This window comes from Equus caballus, chromosome 2 (assembly GCF_041296265.1).
Source record: "Equus caballus isolate H_3958 breed thoroughbred chromosome 2, TB-T2T, whole genome shotgun sequence".
Lineage (NCBI taxonomy): Eukaryota > Metazoa > Chordata > Mammalia > Perissodactyla > Equidae > Equus > Equus caballus.
Genome location: NC_091685.1, coordinates 87,783,673 through 87,796,808, shown reverse-complemented (window position 1 = coordinate 87,796,808; position 13,136 = coordinate 87,783,673). Strand labels below are relative to the sequence as shown.

Genomic DNA, 13,136 nt, shown 5'->3' with positions numbered 1-13,136 from the left:
AAGAGCAAGAACAGGCACATACAAAATCTTTTGAGGCTCTGGCTTGGAGCTTTACACAAAGGCAATTCTGCTGCATTCTGTTGGCCAAAGCAAGTTGCTGGGCCAGCCCAGGTTCAGGAATGGAGCAAAACCCCCATCTGTTGATGGGAAGAGCTGCAAAGAATGATGGCCATTTTTGCAATCTGCTAGACAGAAGGTGAATTCAGTCTCCTTACATTACACTCCGGGCTTGGTCTTCATTTGTATTTTACAATTTGTAGAATGTTTTCCCAGACAGTCAGTTTTTATTTTCAAACAGCACTGGGAAATGGGCAAGAAAGGTACTGTTAGCTTCATTTTCACATAAGGAAGCTGAAATTAGAGGCCCAGGCTGGTCAGCTAGGATCACGAGGCTCCAGTGCCTGAGACTGCCCTGCCCGGCTCAGGGAGCTGCAAGCACACACTGGCTGGCCTCTCAGGCTCTCCATGGCAAGAGAGAACCTCAACCCACACGTTCCAGGGAGGGATGGTGGGTGGGGATTGTGGGGTCCCTCACACCTGTGCCTTGTCCTGGCTTTAGACTGTTGGATGCCACACGTATGTGGCAGGGCACCTCATTCCCACTGTGTAAGGTTGTTAGAACAGTCAGCTGTGGTTGATGCTTTCTAAGGTCTGTTACACTCAGGTGACTTTGACTTGTGGGAGCCTCTCTCGGGATAGAAGACTTTCTGTCCCCCAGAGCTGCTCCATCGTGTAGGCCCTGCATTCCCTTGGCCTCCTGGCAGCCCCCGTGGAAAACAAGCTTCCTCACTAACATGCAGAGAGAAGTAAAAGTCCGTGTGACCGCGGATCCAGAGCTGGTGGACCTTCTGTGCCAGCTGTCTCATTGTCATTCTTGAGACCATTGGTCTCTGAGGCTCAGCCACTTGCCAGGCTTTTCATTTTCCCCTCAACTACTTTCAGACCACAGAGGAACAGTTCCTTGTATTTACTTGTATTCTGAGTCCTTTCGCTGGTCTTGTTCTGGAAGGGACGTCAGGTAGGAGTTATCCCCATTTCACAGAGAAGGAAACTGAGACATTATATGATATGCTAGTTGCCAGGTAGGGACCATAACTTGGGTCTCTTTGCTTTTGAGTTGAGAGCTCGATGGCGCTTGTGACACATTGAAAGCCCGTGATGATAGGACGGAAGCACTGTAAGGATTTCCTGCTAGTTTTCAGTCTCTCTCCTTGGTGCTCTCCTGCCTTCATTAGAATGAATTTTGGTTCTCGGATTCATCCTGGGTAGATGAGCCTTAGTGATGACACTTTTTAAATTCAGGGATAAAGCTACGTAAATGAGCCACAGATACCTGTCTTGGGGGAGAAGAGAAAGAGTGAATTTGAAAGAAAAAGATGGAGATGAGGAATATGAACCAGTTCCAGGAAAATCAGCTGTGGGGAAGACCTGATGTTGGTCAGTTCCTTCCCTCATTCATTCAGCACATATTTATTGGCTTCCACTATGAATAAGGAAGTGTGTTAGGGGCCACGAAGGACACATTATCAGATAGGGGCTCAGCCCTCAGAAAGCTCAAAGTCTAGTGGAGGAGAAAAACCATAAACAACAATGCAAGGCTAAAGGGCAATGCAGGCCTTGGTTGATAAATCAAGTGGGGTGGGAGGCTAGAACAGGGAATTACTTCTAGGGGCAGGAAACAGGAAGTGCTTTGTGAAGTCAGTAGCAACTGACTTGATGATAATGTGATGGCTGACAGTTAGCAAGAGGTCCCTGTGTACGTTATACCTGTTGATTCATTTAATCCTTACAGTGACTCTGTGAGCTTCTGACGGATGAGAACATTAAAGTGCAGAGAGATAAAGCAACTTGCCCAATGTCACTCAGCCAGTAAGTGGCAGAGTCTGTGCTCCTAACCACTGTACTGGTGCCTCTTGAGGCTAGTAAGATTTAGGTGTGCAGAGACGGGGATGGGAATTCCAGGTGGGGGAACTAGCATGAACAATACAGGTCTTGGTCTTGGCTTAGAGCCCGTGAGTGTCCCATTGTCTACTGGTATCCAGGCCAGCTTCCTTCGTGAGCTTCGCTGGGCCCTTTGGAGAGCTGCAGTGTGGACGGCCAGGGTGGGGGTGCTTAGGGTGGTCTCCAAGGTTGGCTGTGTACCTCAGTGATGTCAACATTTGTCCTTACTCTGTTGTCAGGACATGTCGTGAGTTCCTGCTAAAAGATAGCAGTAGACAGACTCTCAACAACTTCTTCAGTTCTTTGTGGCACGAACTGTGATAAGCTTTAATCTAAAAAGATATTTAAAGCAGTAAAGCAGAGGATTTTTTTTTTAACACTAAAGACTATAGTAGTGAGATGTGGAAAGTACTATAAATGTCAAGAATTTTTAGTACTGTAGTTAAGCGACACTCTGAGAAGAGTGTTGAAAAATGGGACTGAATTCTAAAAAGCAGCCAAAATAATGAAGAGCTTGAATATAATGATTTATAAGGAGTAATGAGACTGTTTGAGAAGGGGACAGAAGAAGGCATAAATAATTCCTATAAATGTATGAAGGCTGGAGATGTTCAGGAATTAAATAGTTGGGAAAGTTGAGCCGTTTTAATTAGTAAAGCTGATTTGAAATGAAAATGCAAATCACTTGAATGTGTTAAAGTTTGGGCTCATATCATCTTAGACCTGTGTTATTGGGACTGAGAGCAGAAACCCTGGAAACCTCCCTGAAATGGATGCTTCCAAGCCACTTGCTGTCACCAGATGCCCACAGTTGCAGGAAGTTCCAAGTCTGTTCTTACCAGCACCCAACTTCCTCTCCATTATTTCCAGCCTTTAAAAGGCTTCTTCCATTCTCTTCTCCACAAAAGACCAGAGGTGCCGGCCAGAAGGAGCTGGGGGTCTCTGAGGAGCCCCAGAGGTCAAAGCACGAGCTGCAGAGAGTGGCTTGTTTCACCCAGCCTGCCTCCTGCAGCTCTGCTGTGTGATCAGGGCTTAACTGGCAAAGGTAGGATGGTCCCCAACACCGGGAGGCTGGAGAGATAACCACTGCCGTGAGCTCAGTGGTTGATGTCATGGCAGGGATTGCCTTTTTCATTTTCCCCCACCAGGTCCTGGGCATGGAGGGTTCTTGATAAACCGATATTCTTGCCACAATATCTGCTCAACGTTGCTTATCCGGGACTTGGGATAAAAGTCCTTTCACATGCCCTTTGTGGAGGCTACCTCTTGGGCAGATGTGTGTGCCACAGAGTGGATGAGGTCGTGCTCAAGGGCCGTGTCCTCAGACTTCAGTCAGCTGCAGGAGCTGAACCCACGACCGGACCCTCTCCACCAGCTCCCATCCCCCAGGCACGCACACTTCACTTAAGACGGTGGACATGAAAGGCTATGGAGGGTCACCGTGACAGTCTGCTTTCTGGTTTCAGATCCCACTCAGGATGCTTCCAGGACAGAAAGTGGCAAGAACCTTTTGGATGGTCCCCCAAGAGTGCTTCAGCCCTTCCTGACGAACAGAGCCAAGGTGGCCGGGGTGCCCCCCAGCCTGCCCCTGCCGGTGAGGAACACCATGCTGGCCGCTGCCCTCTTCCCAGAGTTCCTGAAGGAACTGGCTGCCTTGGCCCAGGAACACTCCATTCTGTGCTACAAGATCCTGGGGGACTTTGAGGACTCCTATTGTTAGCTCTTTTTTTTTTTTTTGAATAGAGGTTCTTATTTTTTAAGGTTTTAGTGTCTTGACTGAATGTTCAATGCAGAGCTGCTTACAAAAATTTCTACTTTGATATTTCCTGACAATACTTGATTTGTGGGAGGGGATTTTCCATGTACCTCCTCTCTCTCTAGCCGGGTCTTTCCACCTTATGTTACATAGAATGTAAGTCTTGTAAGCTGGGTGCTCCTTTGGCAGGTTTCTTTGCTCAGTTTTTCTTCCTCAGATTTTCTGGTTGTGATTCTCCCATCCCTTTGAGTTTACTCATCTTGCAGCGTGGATCACACCAAGCGAATATTGGGGTTCGGTGATTTCTGGAAGTGCCCATGTCCGAAGGCTGGCTCTTCAACAGCACATGAAGAATGTACATCCACCCCTGTGGCCTTCTGCATTTCCGCTTCCATTTTATAAAAGGGAAGAATAAAGATGGAGCCCCTCTTGCCTCCATCACACAAGCACATATCATATGTCCTTTGCATTTTACTTCCAAGACTGTACTCGGCCCGACGTGTGTTGCCTTACAGTGCAGGCAGACCACTGGTGTCGCTGTCCGCCTGGGAGAGGCTTGGGGATGCAGGGAGATTTTCCTATTGCTTGAGAGCTTTCTTTAATCAGTATGTCACTACCTAAACACTGAAAATAGCCTTATTTTAGTAAGATTTGCACAAAATGAAATATACCTATGCAAACTGTGACTTTGGTTTTTAGGAGCTTATTGATCAGATGGAGAAAGCATGGTATCACATACTCATGGAAGAGACAACCATCATTAATTTTTTTAAGTGTTTTATGAAAAACAGACTAATCTGTGAAGCTCTTTCACAGTGGGCTCTTTTTTGGGGGGGGGGCGTATGGAATGGGGCAAAAGGATAAAGGTAAACTAAATGCAACCTGTAAAAACATTGGTAATTCTTTTAAATTGTTTCCTTTTTCTAATATATTGCACTTTGTAGAGAAAGAGGAACTGTGCAGCCGCTTTGGGAGCGGGAATGTCAATGTGCACAGGTCATGGGGGACCCCCGCAAAGCCACGTGCCTGCTGGTGTCTCAGTGCGCGCGGAGATGCTGCCTTCTGAGTAATGGGGTTCATTAGGAGCCCCAACATGATGTAGTGGCGCCTCTCTGCTGCTTTCCAGCCTGCACCAAGAGGCATAATTATACTTAGAGTCACAGTCTCCTTACAACAAACCAAGAGGGGGAAACACACAGAATAGTTGTGGGCTAAAAATGAGACCATAAATAACTGATATTTATGGATATTCAGTCCACCCCCCTCTATTTTGGGCAGGTGAGAAGCATGTAATGAGGATAAGCCTCCCTCTTGGGAGGGACATGGGAAGCCCAGCTCTCTCTGTTCTCTTGGTGGGCACCTCTGCTGACCCCCGGGTCTGGAGGTTGTGCTTCTGGAGCACTGGTTTCATTTTAATCAGGCCCCTTGTACAGGAGGGGAGAGGAAGGATCATGTCTGAGACTCTCCTGAGCGGAGGCCACCCTTTTGGGGCTCAGGGACCTTGAAGCAGCTTTGTATTAAGAGAGAGAGAGAGCTGGCCGGTGGACTGAAGACCCCAGGAGCTCTGGCCTGGCCTGAGTGGCTCCTAGGAGCCAGCCTTGCAGTGTTTCTGAGTCTAAGCCAGAAACCAAAAATACCGATTTGGCATACATTTCTGACTTCAAATTCGTCTTGAAAAATGGTTTGCCCACCTGGGGTGCAGCGGCCAGAATGTATGGGACCCAGCAGACTGGCCTGCTTGTGTGATGCACTAGTCTCCACTGGGAAAGAAGGTTGCTGAAGGTAGAGAAGAGAAAGATGGAATTTAAGCTGTAATTTATTATCCTCTGATTTTGTTTTGCACTAGTATTTATCTCCCAGTTTGGACTTACCTAGTATATAAAATGCTAAAGTCACATCTGGAAACTGTCTTCTTTAGGTTTGGGTTTGATTTACATTTCTCCCCGTTATGTGGTAACGGTGTCAGTTCTTCCTGAGTCCACGCTGCTTTATTGTAGAGCCCCACAGTCCCCTTTGTGGGAGGGGCCCTTTGGGAAGGAGACCGATGTCGTGCCTCTTAGTATTTTTTTTAATAGGTACTTAAGTAGACTTACTTTAAAGGAGGACAGACACGGCCAGAGTCTGGAGTGAGAGGCAGGAGAATTAACTCCCACAGTGGGGTGCTGGTGGCAAACTCACATGATAACCCTCTCCATTTGGAACTGGAAGCTGGTGCATGTTTCTGAATCCATTGCCACCCTCCTCCCTAGTACCGTGTGCAGCGTTTTTCAAAATGAAGTCAGAAAATTAACCTGGAAGCACATTATACAGAACCAGAAAAACCATGTTTTTGAGAGCAACAGCCAGGTGGGCTAGGTAAGGGTTGTTCGTTCAGGGAATGGCATGGACTTGCCAGAGGAAAAACAGCAGAAACCTGAGGAGAAGAGCAAATGCTAAGGAGAGCGGGGGGAGGAACGTTGATCTAGGCAGATATGATGATTCTGTACAGCAGGTGGGTGACCATGGGAACTCCTTGGTGAGAACAAATCATAGTAATGAAGTAGAGTATTCCAGTCACAAAGTAATAGGTGAGGCCCATAGAAATATCTTTTTTGTAAGGAGTTTGGGGGAAAAAATTTAAAAATATTTGGCATGCTTCAAAATATGGTCCCAGAGTATGGACACTCTTCTATGTGACAGGCTCCCACGTCAGATGCTCTGCTACTTGTTGGAGGACACAGTGGACACAAACGCTTTGGTGCAGCCCCTGAGGCTGGCGTCACTGTGTCTAGCCTAATAATGGTCCCAGGCAGTGAAGGCGAGTCAAGGGTTCCTGGAACATCACAACATTAACCTCCATTCATAATTCAGGGTTTGAGGTAAAGTTCCAGATGGAGTGAATTCTGTGGTTCAAAGTAGATGAGATCACTGGGATATTTAAAATTGATTTTTGGAAATAGCCAAGTAGATGTCTTTAAAATTTTAAACAAAGAAATTCCAGGTTGAGTTTAGCTTTCATACCATTTCATGGGGTAAAATACAAAATCCCAGCCATGAAATGAGGATGCTGGAGTACCAATTAGAGATGTGATTTTCTTTATCAGTAGATACTTCCTCTCCCGGGTATTTGGAGGAATTATGAAATTGTCCCCATTTTACTTGGGATTATTTTGGAAAATACTTTGATGTGCTGGGGTTGGAACTGATGTCTCTGCCACGTGTAGGGAGGGCACATTTTGTTCTTTTACGGGCCCTCGGGAGTACCTTTTCCTTAGCAAGTGGCTTTTATGTAGGTCAGATGTAGTTGTTGATTTTCAATCCGTTAAGACATCAAGGGGCCAGGGTGTTGTCAGGAGAGCATCCTCTTATGAATAGCATCTAGAATCAGGTTATGTGAATATTTGGGTTGCTTCTTCAATTTGGGCAGCCAGTGGTACTCAGGGTTGAAAGTTGTTTTTGCCATCTCTAAATCAGCTTGGTTGCAGTGGGCATGTGGGTTGGTTTCCAGATCTGTTTAGAGGTGTGGGGTTGTGGATGGGCCGCCCATTCGGAATCTGGATCAGTGTGTCTAGGCTGCTTTCTTGAGGGAGGAGCTGTCCGGGCACAGGGGGGATGTGTCATTGGTGTGAATGTTAGGTATCTGCAGCATATTCTCCAGTTCTCATTTAAGGGCAGTTCAATTTAATTGCTAATTACCAGCCCTATATTTACTGAAATGGCTGTCATGCTTGCCATTTTTATGAAACACTTTATTGCAGGACAGCTATTATCGCACATGCTACTTCAAGTCACTGGCCCCGGCCAGTGTAATTTGTGGCTTGCTGCGAATCTCAGCCAGCATTGCAGTGTTAGCTCTTCCTGGAAACAGCATCCTCTGGTAGCCGAGGCCACATCAGCTTTAAGTCATTAAGAAGATATTCTCAGGCCCCTTCTTGCTTCAACCATCAGTCTATAAATCACACGACACTAATTCTCCATCAAATAACAGCTTCAAACAGAAAACTGTCCAAACAGCTTACACTCCATTCTTAAATCACATCATTGCAGAAACATTTTAAGAAAATGGAGTTGACTCTTTTTTTTTTATTTTTGAATGACCATCATAAACCTAACGCTTTAGAAAGAGCTCTCGAAGACCAAGAATTGTTTTCGGGATAATTTTGCCTCTGTAAATCCTCCCTACGTTCAGGCATTTATTAGGCCATTACTTGTTTTGGAGGACAGATTATCCTGGTAGCTCATTAGCTGGATAAACAGGGCTTTAGTGGAAGATTTTTGGTAAGGTTCTGTAGGGACAAGGACAGAGACAAGGGAGGGGGAAGCCTTCACTTCTTTGGCCTCTGCACTCAGAATCCTAAAATGGGTGATGATTTTTCTCTGGGACTGACCCTATCCTGTTGAGTCATTCTGAATTTTGTTCCTGTCTTACAACATGTGAGTAAACCTAACTCACTGTCACCCACACAAGTAACAAGGCTGCCAGTGCGTTCTGTCAGCACGGGTTCAATATGTGTTGCAGGGATCTTTTGGGGAACTCAGATTTACTATGTCATTTCAGATCCTGACAAGGGTGATGGGAGTTCTTAGGCCGGATTATAAATTTCATGGAGCTGAGGCTGCAGAGGCTCTGTGCTTTTTAGCGTGTCAGCTGACTTTTTATTGGCGTATGTGTACAAAAGGCCCACCTATAACAAGGGTCCTTTTGCCCAGGAGATATTTGAAAAGAGGGAATTTGGTGTTGACGATCTTATTTAAATGATTTTTTGCTAAGTTGTTTGACTAAGGGAGGCAGCAAGAGAGGATTTCACTCAGATGCTTTCCATCTCACAAATTGAGGGTCAGCTCTGTTCACAAATAATCTGTGAATGCATTTGTCTGAAATCTGTTGAAGAAGCATGGCAGCCATTTCCATGCTGCCTTTGGTAATGGGTAAATAACATGGCCTTTCAGATAGATTTAGTGGTTTTTTGCAAAAAGTTACCATGTAGAATCCTTGAAATGATGCAGCTAATTCAATGGAAATGAAAAATACAATGTAAATTGTGGGTCATGGCCATAAGCTACATATTCAATTAACCAACTAACTCAAAGCTCTAGGAGGGTGTGTACTTTCAAAAATTTCATAGCCTTCTTCCAGATTAGCAATAATTACAAAGAAGTGTACGTGTGTGGGGAACAGCTACAGTATCCTTAACTTGGTCTAAATAATGATCTAAGTTCTTTCTTTTTCCTGGGCTGTCTACACCTTGAAAAACAGGAACAGAAGTTCATTAAAACTTTGATGTTTAAGTCTGGAGAGAGTCAAGGAGCTCCTTCCAAGACCTGGCTATCCAGAATTTAAAAGCCTAGTAGTTGGCACCTCCAACCTTTCATACACAGGGGCCCCACAAAAGGCTGTCCATTAATTTTGTTTTAGAAATTTAATGAACTTTTACTAAATACGTACTCTGTGCCAGGTAGCATGCTGAGCAGTGAGGCTGACATCCTAGCCTCCCACCTGAACCAGCCAACCAGCCGACCTCCACCTCAAGCAACAGAACACACGGTTTGGGCCAGACCAGGCAGAGCTGGTTCAGGCGGACCTGGGGAAGAGCCAGTTTTCCAGCACATTCCCCTCCAGACTACAGGTATATGGACTCCAATGACAGATGGCAATGGCTTCACGTATGGTGCCAGTTCATACATTTTAATGAGATGTCCCCCTGAATAGCAAACAAAGAACCAGACTAAATTCACACTCATGCAAACGTGTATTTAAAACTTGGTTTCATTGAGGCCCGTTTCCGAGCAGAGCCATACTCTGTGAATTTCTTAGGCTGTTATATAAACATATCTTTCCGATATCTAGTCAGGTTCCAAGTAAGATATCTGAGCTGTGCTTTGATTTTTTTTTTTTCTTTTTTCCTATTAGCAGTTATAACAACATAACAATCCGATTTTCAGGATTTCACAAGTGGGCATTCAAGACCACAGGCAACTGTGAGAGCTGGACAATTAACATTGTAAAGGTCAAGTGTTTTAATGATGGCATTTTTCTCTGGAAATGATCAATCTGTAATACAGTTCACACTTGACATAATAGTTTTGGTAAACTGTCTTCATCTGGCTGCTCCCCACAATCCCCCTTTAAGTAAGCTCTTGATTTAAAATGGTCTGGAAAGATCCTCAAGTACTTTTGGTAAAGTTTGATGACAAAGAAGCCAGACCTTTGGTGAAAATAGAGTTTGTAAAACAAAACTGAACCTCATTATTTCTTACAAGGTAATGATCCTGCCAGATTCCAGTCTCAGACCACCTCTGCCCGTTTGTAATTCAGAGACTTGTGGAGTGAGAACTGACTCGGTCTTTCTCTCGAAAAGAGGTTAAATGAAAATACTTTACTTTCAGGCCCACTAGTTTTCAGTATTGCAACAGAATGCGTGAGGGGCACCTGGCTTCCTGGGTAATGTAACATATTCTCTTATAATTCTAAGTCTCAAATTTTAAAAAAAAGATAATTTCGTTTAATCCTTACCTCTTCATGCTTGTCTAAAATAAACCGCACAACTGGTTTCCTTTTTGCTCCTGCTTTTTTGGTTGGGTAAGAGGGACGCTTCTTTCCTCACTCCTAGATATGGAAGTCCTGAGCATTGTCTGCAACTCAGGAACCGTTCATTGCTAAGTTGCTGGTGGGGAAAAGTGGGGAAGGTCCCCTTTTCTCCAGCTCCCCAGCTGCCACTGGGGCACCATGCACGACGGAAATGCCTGTACTCTTCTCAGGAGGCTAGCGAATCCAGTGTACAATCAGGGCCTCCAACGATTTTGTTCTCTTACTTATGTCACAGTTTATTTAACATGTGCTTTTGAAAAACAGCATTTGCAAAACTGGTCTTCGAGCTTTGTGAGTCAGAGGCAACAGAGGCATAACATGAACAAGGGGGTGCCCCAGTGCGTTACACAGACAGAGTAGAGTATTATTGTCATGAGAACGGGATGAAGGCAGCGCAGCCTTCATGGAGATACCGTCAACTGCACCACCATTACCGTTAAAGGTCAAGATTCTGACTTACTAGTTTATAATCTTATTCTTTCCAGGCAAGACAAATCAATTTAATGTTACAGCTTTTTTTTTCTTTTTATCTTTTTTGGCCTGAGGGTAAGGGGGAGTTGTCAACTGCACAATCTTTGAAGTGTAAGTTAATTTTTATGTGATATTTCAGTATATATTTTATTCATTAAATTTATTTGAAAACTTCTGTGGTCTTTTTTACAAAAAAAAAAAGTCTCTCAGATTTCTGCCTTCTGGGATCCCTAGGGAGTCGAATGGGCAACAGGACTTTCACTCCATGGATGGGTGAATGCTGCTAATACCTCAGACTAATAAGCTCCTCCCTCCCCACCCTCCGGAGACTGCCCTCAACAGTCTGTCTTTAGCTGTGTCAATTAATTCATTCTGTTGTGTTTTCATCTTCCTTAACCTATTTTTAGGTCTGAAATACTGCATCCAGATTACGTCTCTCTTGATCACTGCTGATCCTCAGCACCTAGAACAACGCCCAGCCCTTAGGACATGCTCAGCAATATCTGCGGAAGGAACTGCAGAATGAAAAGTGTTCTTAGAATGGTAACAGTAGGTCTCCTTTAATTCACGAGAATGTGCTATTTCTTAACCGCTAGCTGTTGCAGCTGTCATGGAACCATTTTGATGTCAGTGATGCAAACAGGGGCCAGGCTGCTGGTCTTCTGTGGACGGGGCATCCCAAGGCACAGGCTCGGTTGGGGCACCCGGCTCTGCCCGGGCCAGGGACTGGGAGATGCAGCACCTCAAGCACACAGCGGTCAGGTTTCCCAGGCTTGGTTCTTGGCCATGGCTGCACTGGCCCCCTCAGGCAGAGGGACCCGAAACATGTCACGAGGCCAGCTTCTTCTCCAGTATCTCCTTTATCACGGTCGGGTCTGCTCGGCTGAGAGTCGCTTTTCGGACCAACCCAATCAGTTTATTTATAGCTCTGGGGTTTCCCTTCTTCACATCCATTACCTTTAAAGATAGAAATTGTTTTAAAGGAGAAAATAAAGAGACATACCTAAAAATCCTAAATTAAGCTTTATGTTTACTGAAACTTAAATTCTGGTCTTTTTTTTCCCTGTTAGTATTAGATATAAAATGAGAAAAGGAAAAAGGGGAGGGAGGCGAACTGAGGAGGTTTCTAGGCTCCCATCAAAGGCGATGTTGGCTCCTCTGCCTTTTGATTAAAATGGACAAGAGGAGGCCTGTGACGTATCATGAGTGATGGCCCTCAGCTAGAGAAGCTGGCGCGCAGAGACGAGGGTGCGCCCCTCCTGGGTGCCACAGGGACATGAGGACGTAGAGCTTCTCAGAGTCTTGTCAGGGGCCCCTCTGCAGTCCTCCGAGATGAATGATCTCGTCTAATCAGTGAGGTACCACTCTAATCTCCGGGGGTGTTTGGCAGGCACTGAAATGCACGGCTTGCCTTCTCCCCCCACTCCCTGCCAGAAGCTCCATTTACCAGAAAACAAATCCACAAAATGGCAACTCTCCCAGAGCATGTGTGTGTGGGGGGGTGCACTGTGGTGGGCAGGACGGGGACAACAAAGGCAGGAGGTGCTGAATTCCTATCAAATAGTCACTGACTGTCAGGGCCACCGGCTCCGACCTCCTGCTCTGCAGCATCTTGATCGGCAGGAACGTCTGCGAGTATCTGCACTCAGTGCTGAGAACGAGCCTGCCCGGGACTAAGAGTGTGTCTTTATCAGTCACCACAGATGAGGCCGGAAGATGGAGATTGCCCAGACTCAGCGTGAGCTCATTTTCCTTATCAAGAGCTCTCTACAGAGCTGTTAGTGTCCCCGGCAAGCTGACGGGTGAGTGGGTGGGTATTATTCCGAAAGAGAGGCTAGCAGTTTTTTTCCCCCACTGAAAAATCTCTCTAGACAATATGATTAGACTTGGGGAGAGAGGGATGCTACTCGTTTTAGCTTTTTCTCTTTGGTTCTATGCTCAGAACACAAAATGACTTGGTTTTCTACTTTGCTCCCGTCAAGGATTTTCTCCCATAATTTACAAGTAATTTTCCTTTCTGCCTTTCTTCCCACCTCTTAAAGGCATGAAGCTCAAGTGTTTCCCTACCTTTTTTCCCCTCTGCAGTCACGCCTGCTGAGTTGTTATTTAGAGGCCTCCTTATAAAGCAGAGCTGGCTACACCAGCGTCAAAATGCCAACCTGGGAGAGGCCGACATGGCTGGGAGGTCAAAACTTGATCTAGTGAGCGTGACAACGCCCCTTTAAACAAACTCCATGAGATTCAACTCCAGGAGTGGGTTTTCCTTATAGGAAAAGTTGTATTTTTCCAATATTCACCTCGTATCATCTCTTAACCTTAGCTAAAATCTGACAAAAATATTCAGTGCATTATTGGTGAACCTGGGCCAGCCATTACTGGGAGGCACCGCTGAGCTGCAAG

General features: G+C 45.5%; 2 protein-coding genes across 12 annotated transcripts in view; one reads left to right on the top strand and one right to left on the bottom strand.

Moving 5' to 3' along the window:
* FHIP1A (FHF complex subunit HOOK interacting protein 1A) overlaps nt 1-10,907 on the top strand; it is a 224,712-nt gene extending 213,805 nt beyond the window's left edge. For 3 of the 7 annotated variants that reach the window (XM_014737889.3, XM_070261485.1, XM_070261484.1), the window contains exon 13: nt 3,408-4,383. In XM_014737889.3, the coding sequence (XP_014593375.3) occupies nt 3,408-3,661 (254 nt within the window). In that variant the 3' untranslated portion in view covers nt 3,662-4,383. Of the gene's footprint in view, nt 1-3,407; nt 4,384-9,132 lie in introns of those variants that run through there. The other 4 variants (XM_014737890.3, XM_070261486.1, XM_070261488.1 and 1 more) reach the window with 3 other exon arrangements.
* A 364-nt stretch (nt 10,908-11,271) lies between these two features.
* GATB (glutamyl-tRNA amidotransferase subunit B) overlaps nt 11,272-13,136 on the bottom strand; it is a 74,895-nt gene continuing 73,030 nt past the window's right edge. For all 5 annotated transcript variants that reach the window (XR_011436737.1, XR_011436736.1, XR_011436738.1 and 2 more), the window contains one exon: nt 11,272-11,693. Coding sequence is in view for 2 of the 5 variants with exons in the window: in XM_001501357.7 (XP_001501407.1) it covers nt 11,565-11,693 (129 nt within the window). In the remaining 3 variants the exon portion in view is untranslated. The remainder of the gene's footprint in view (nt 11,694-13,136) is intronic.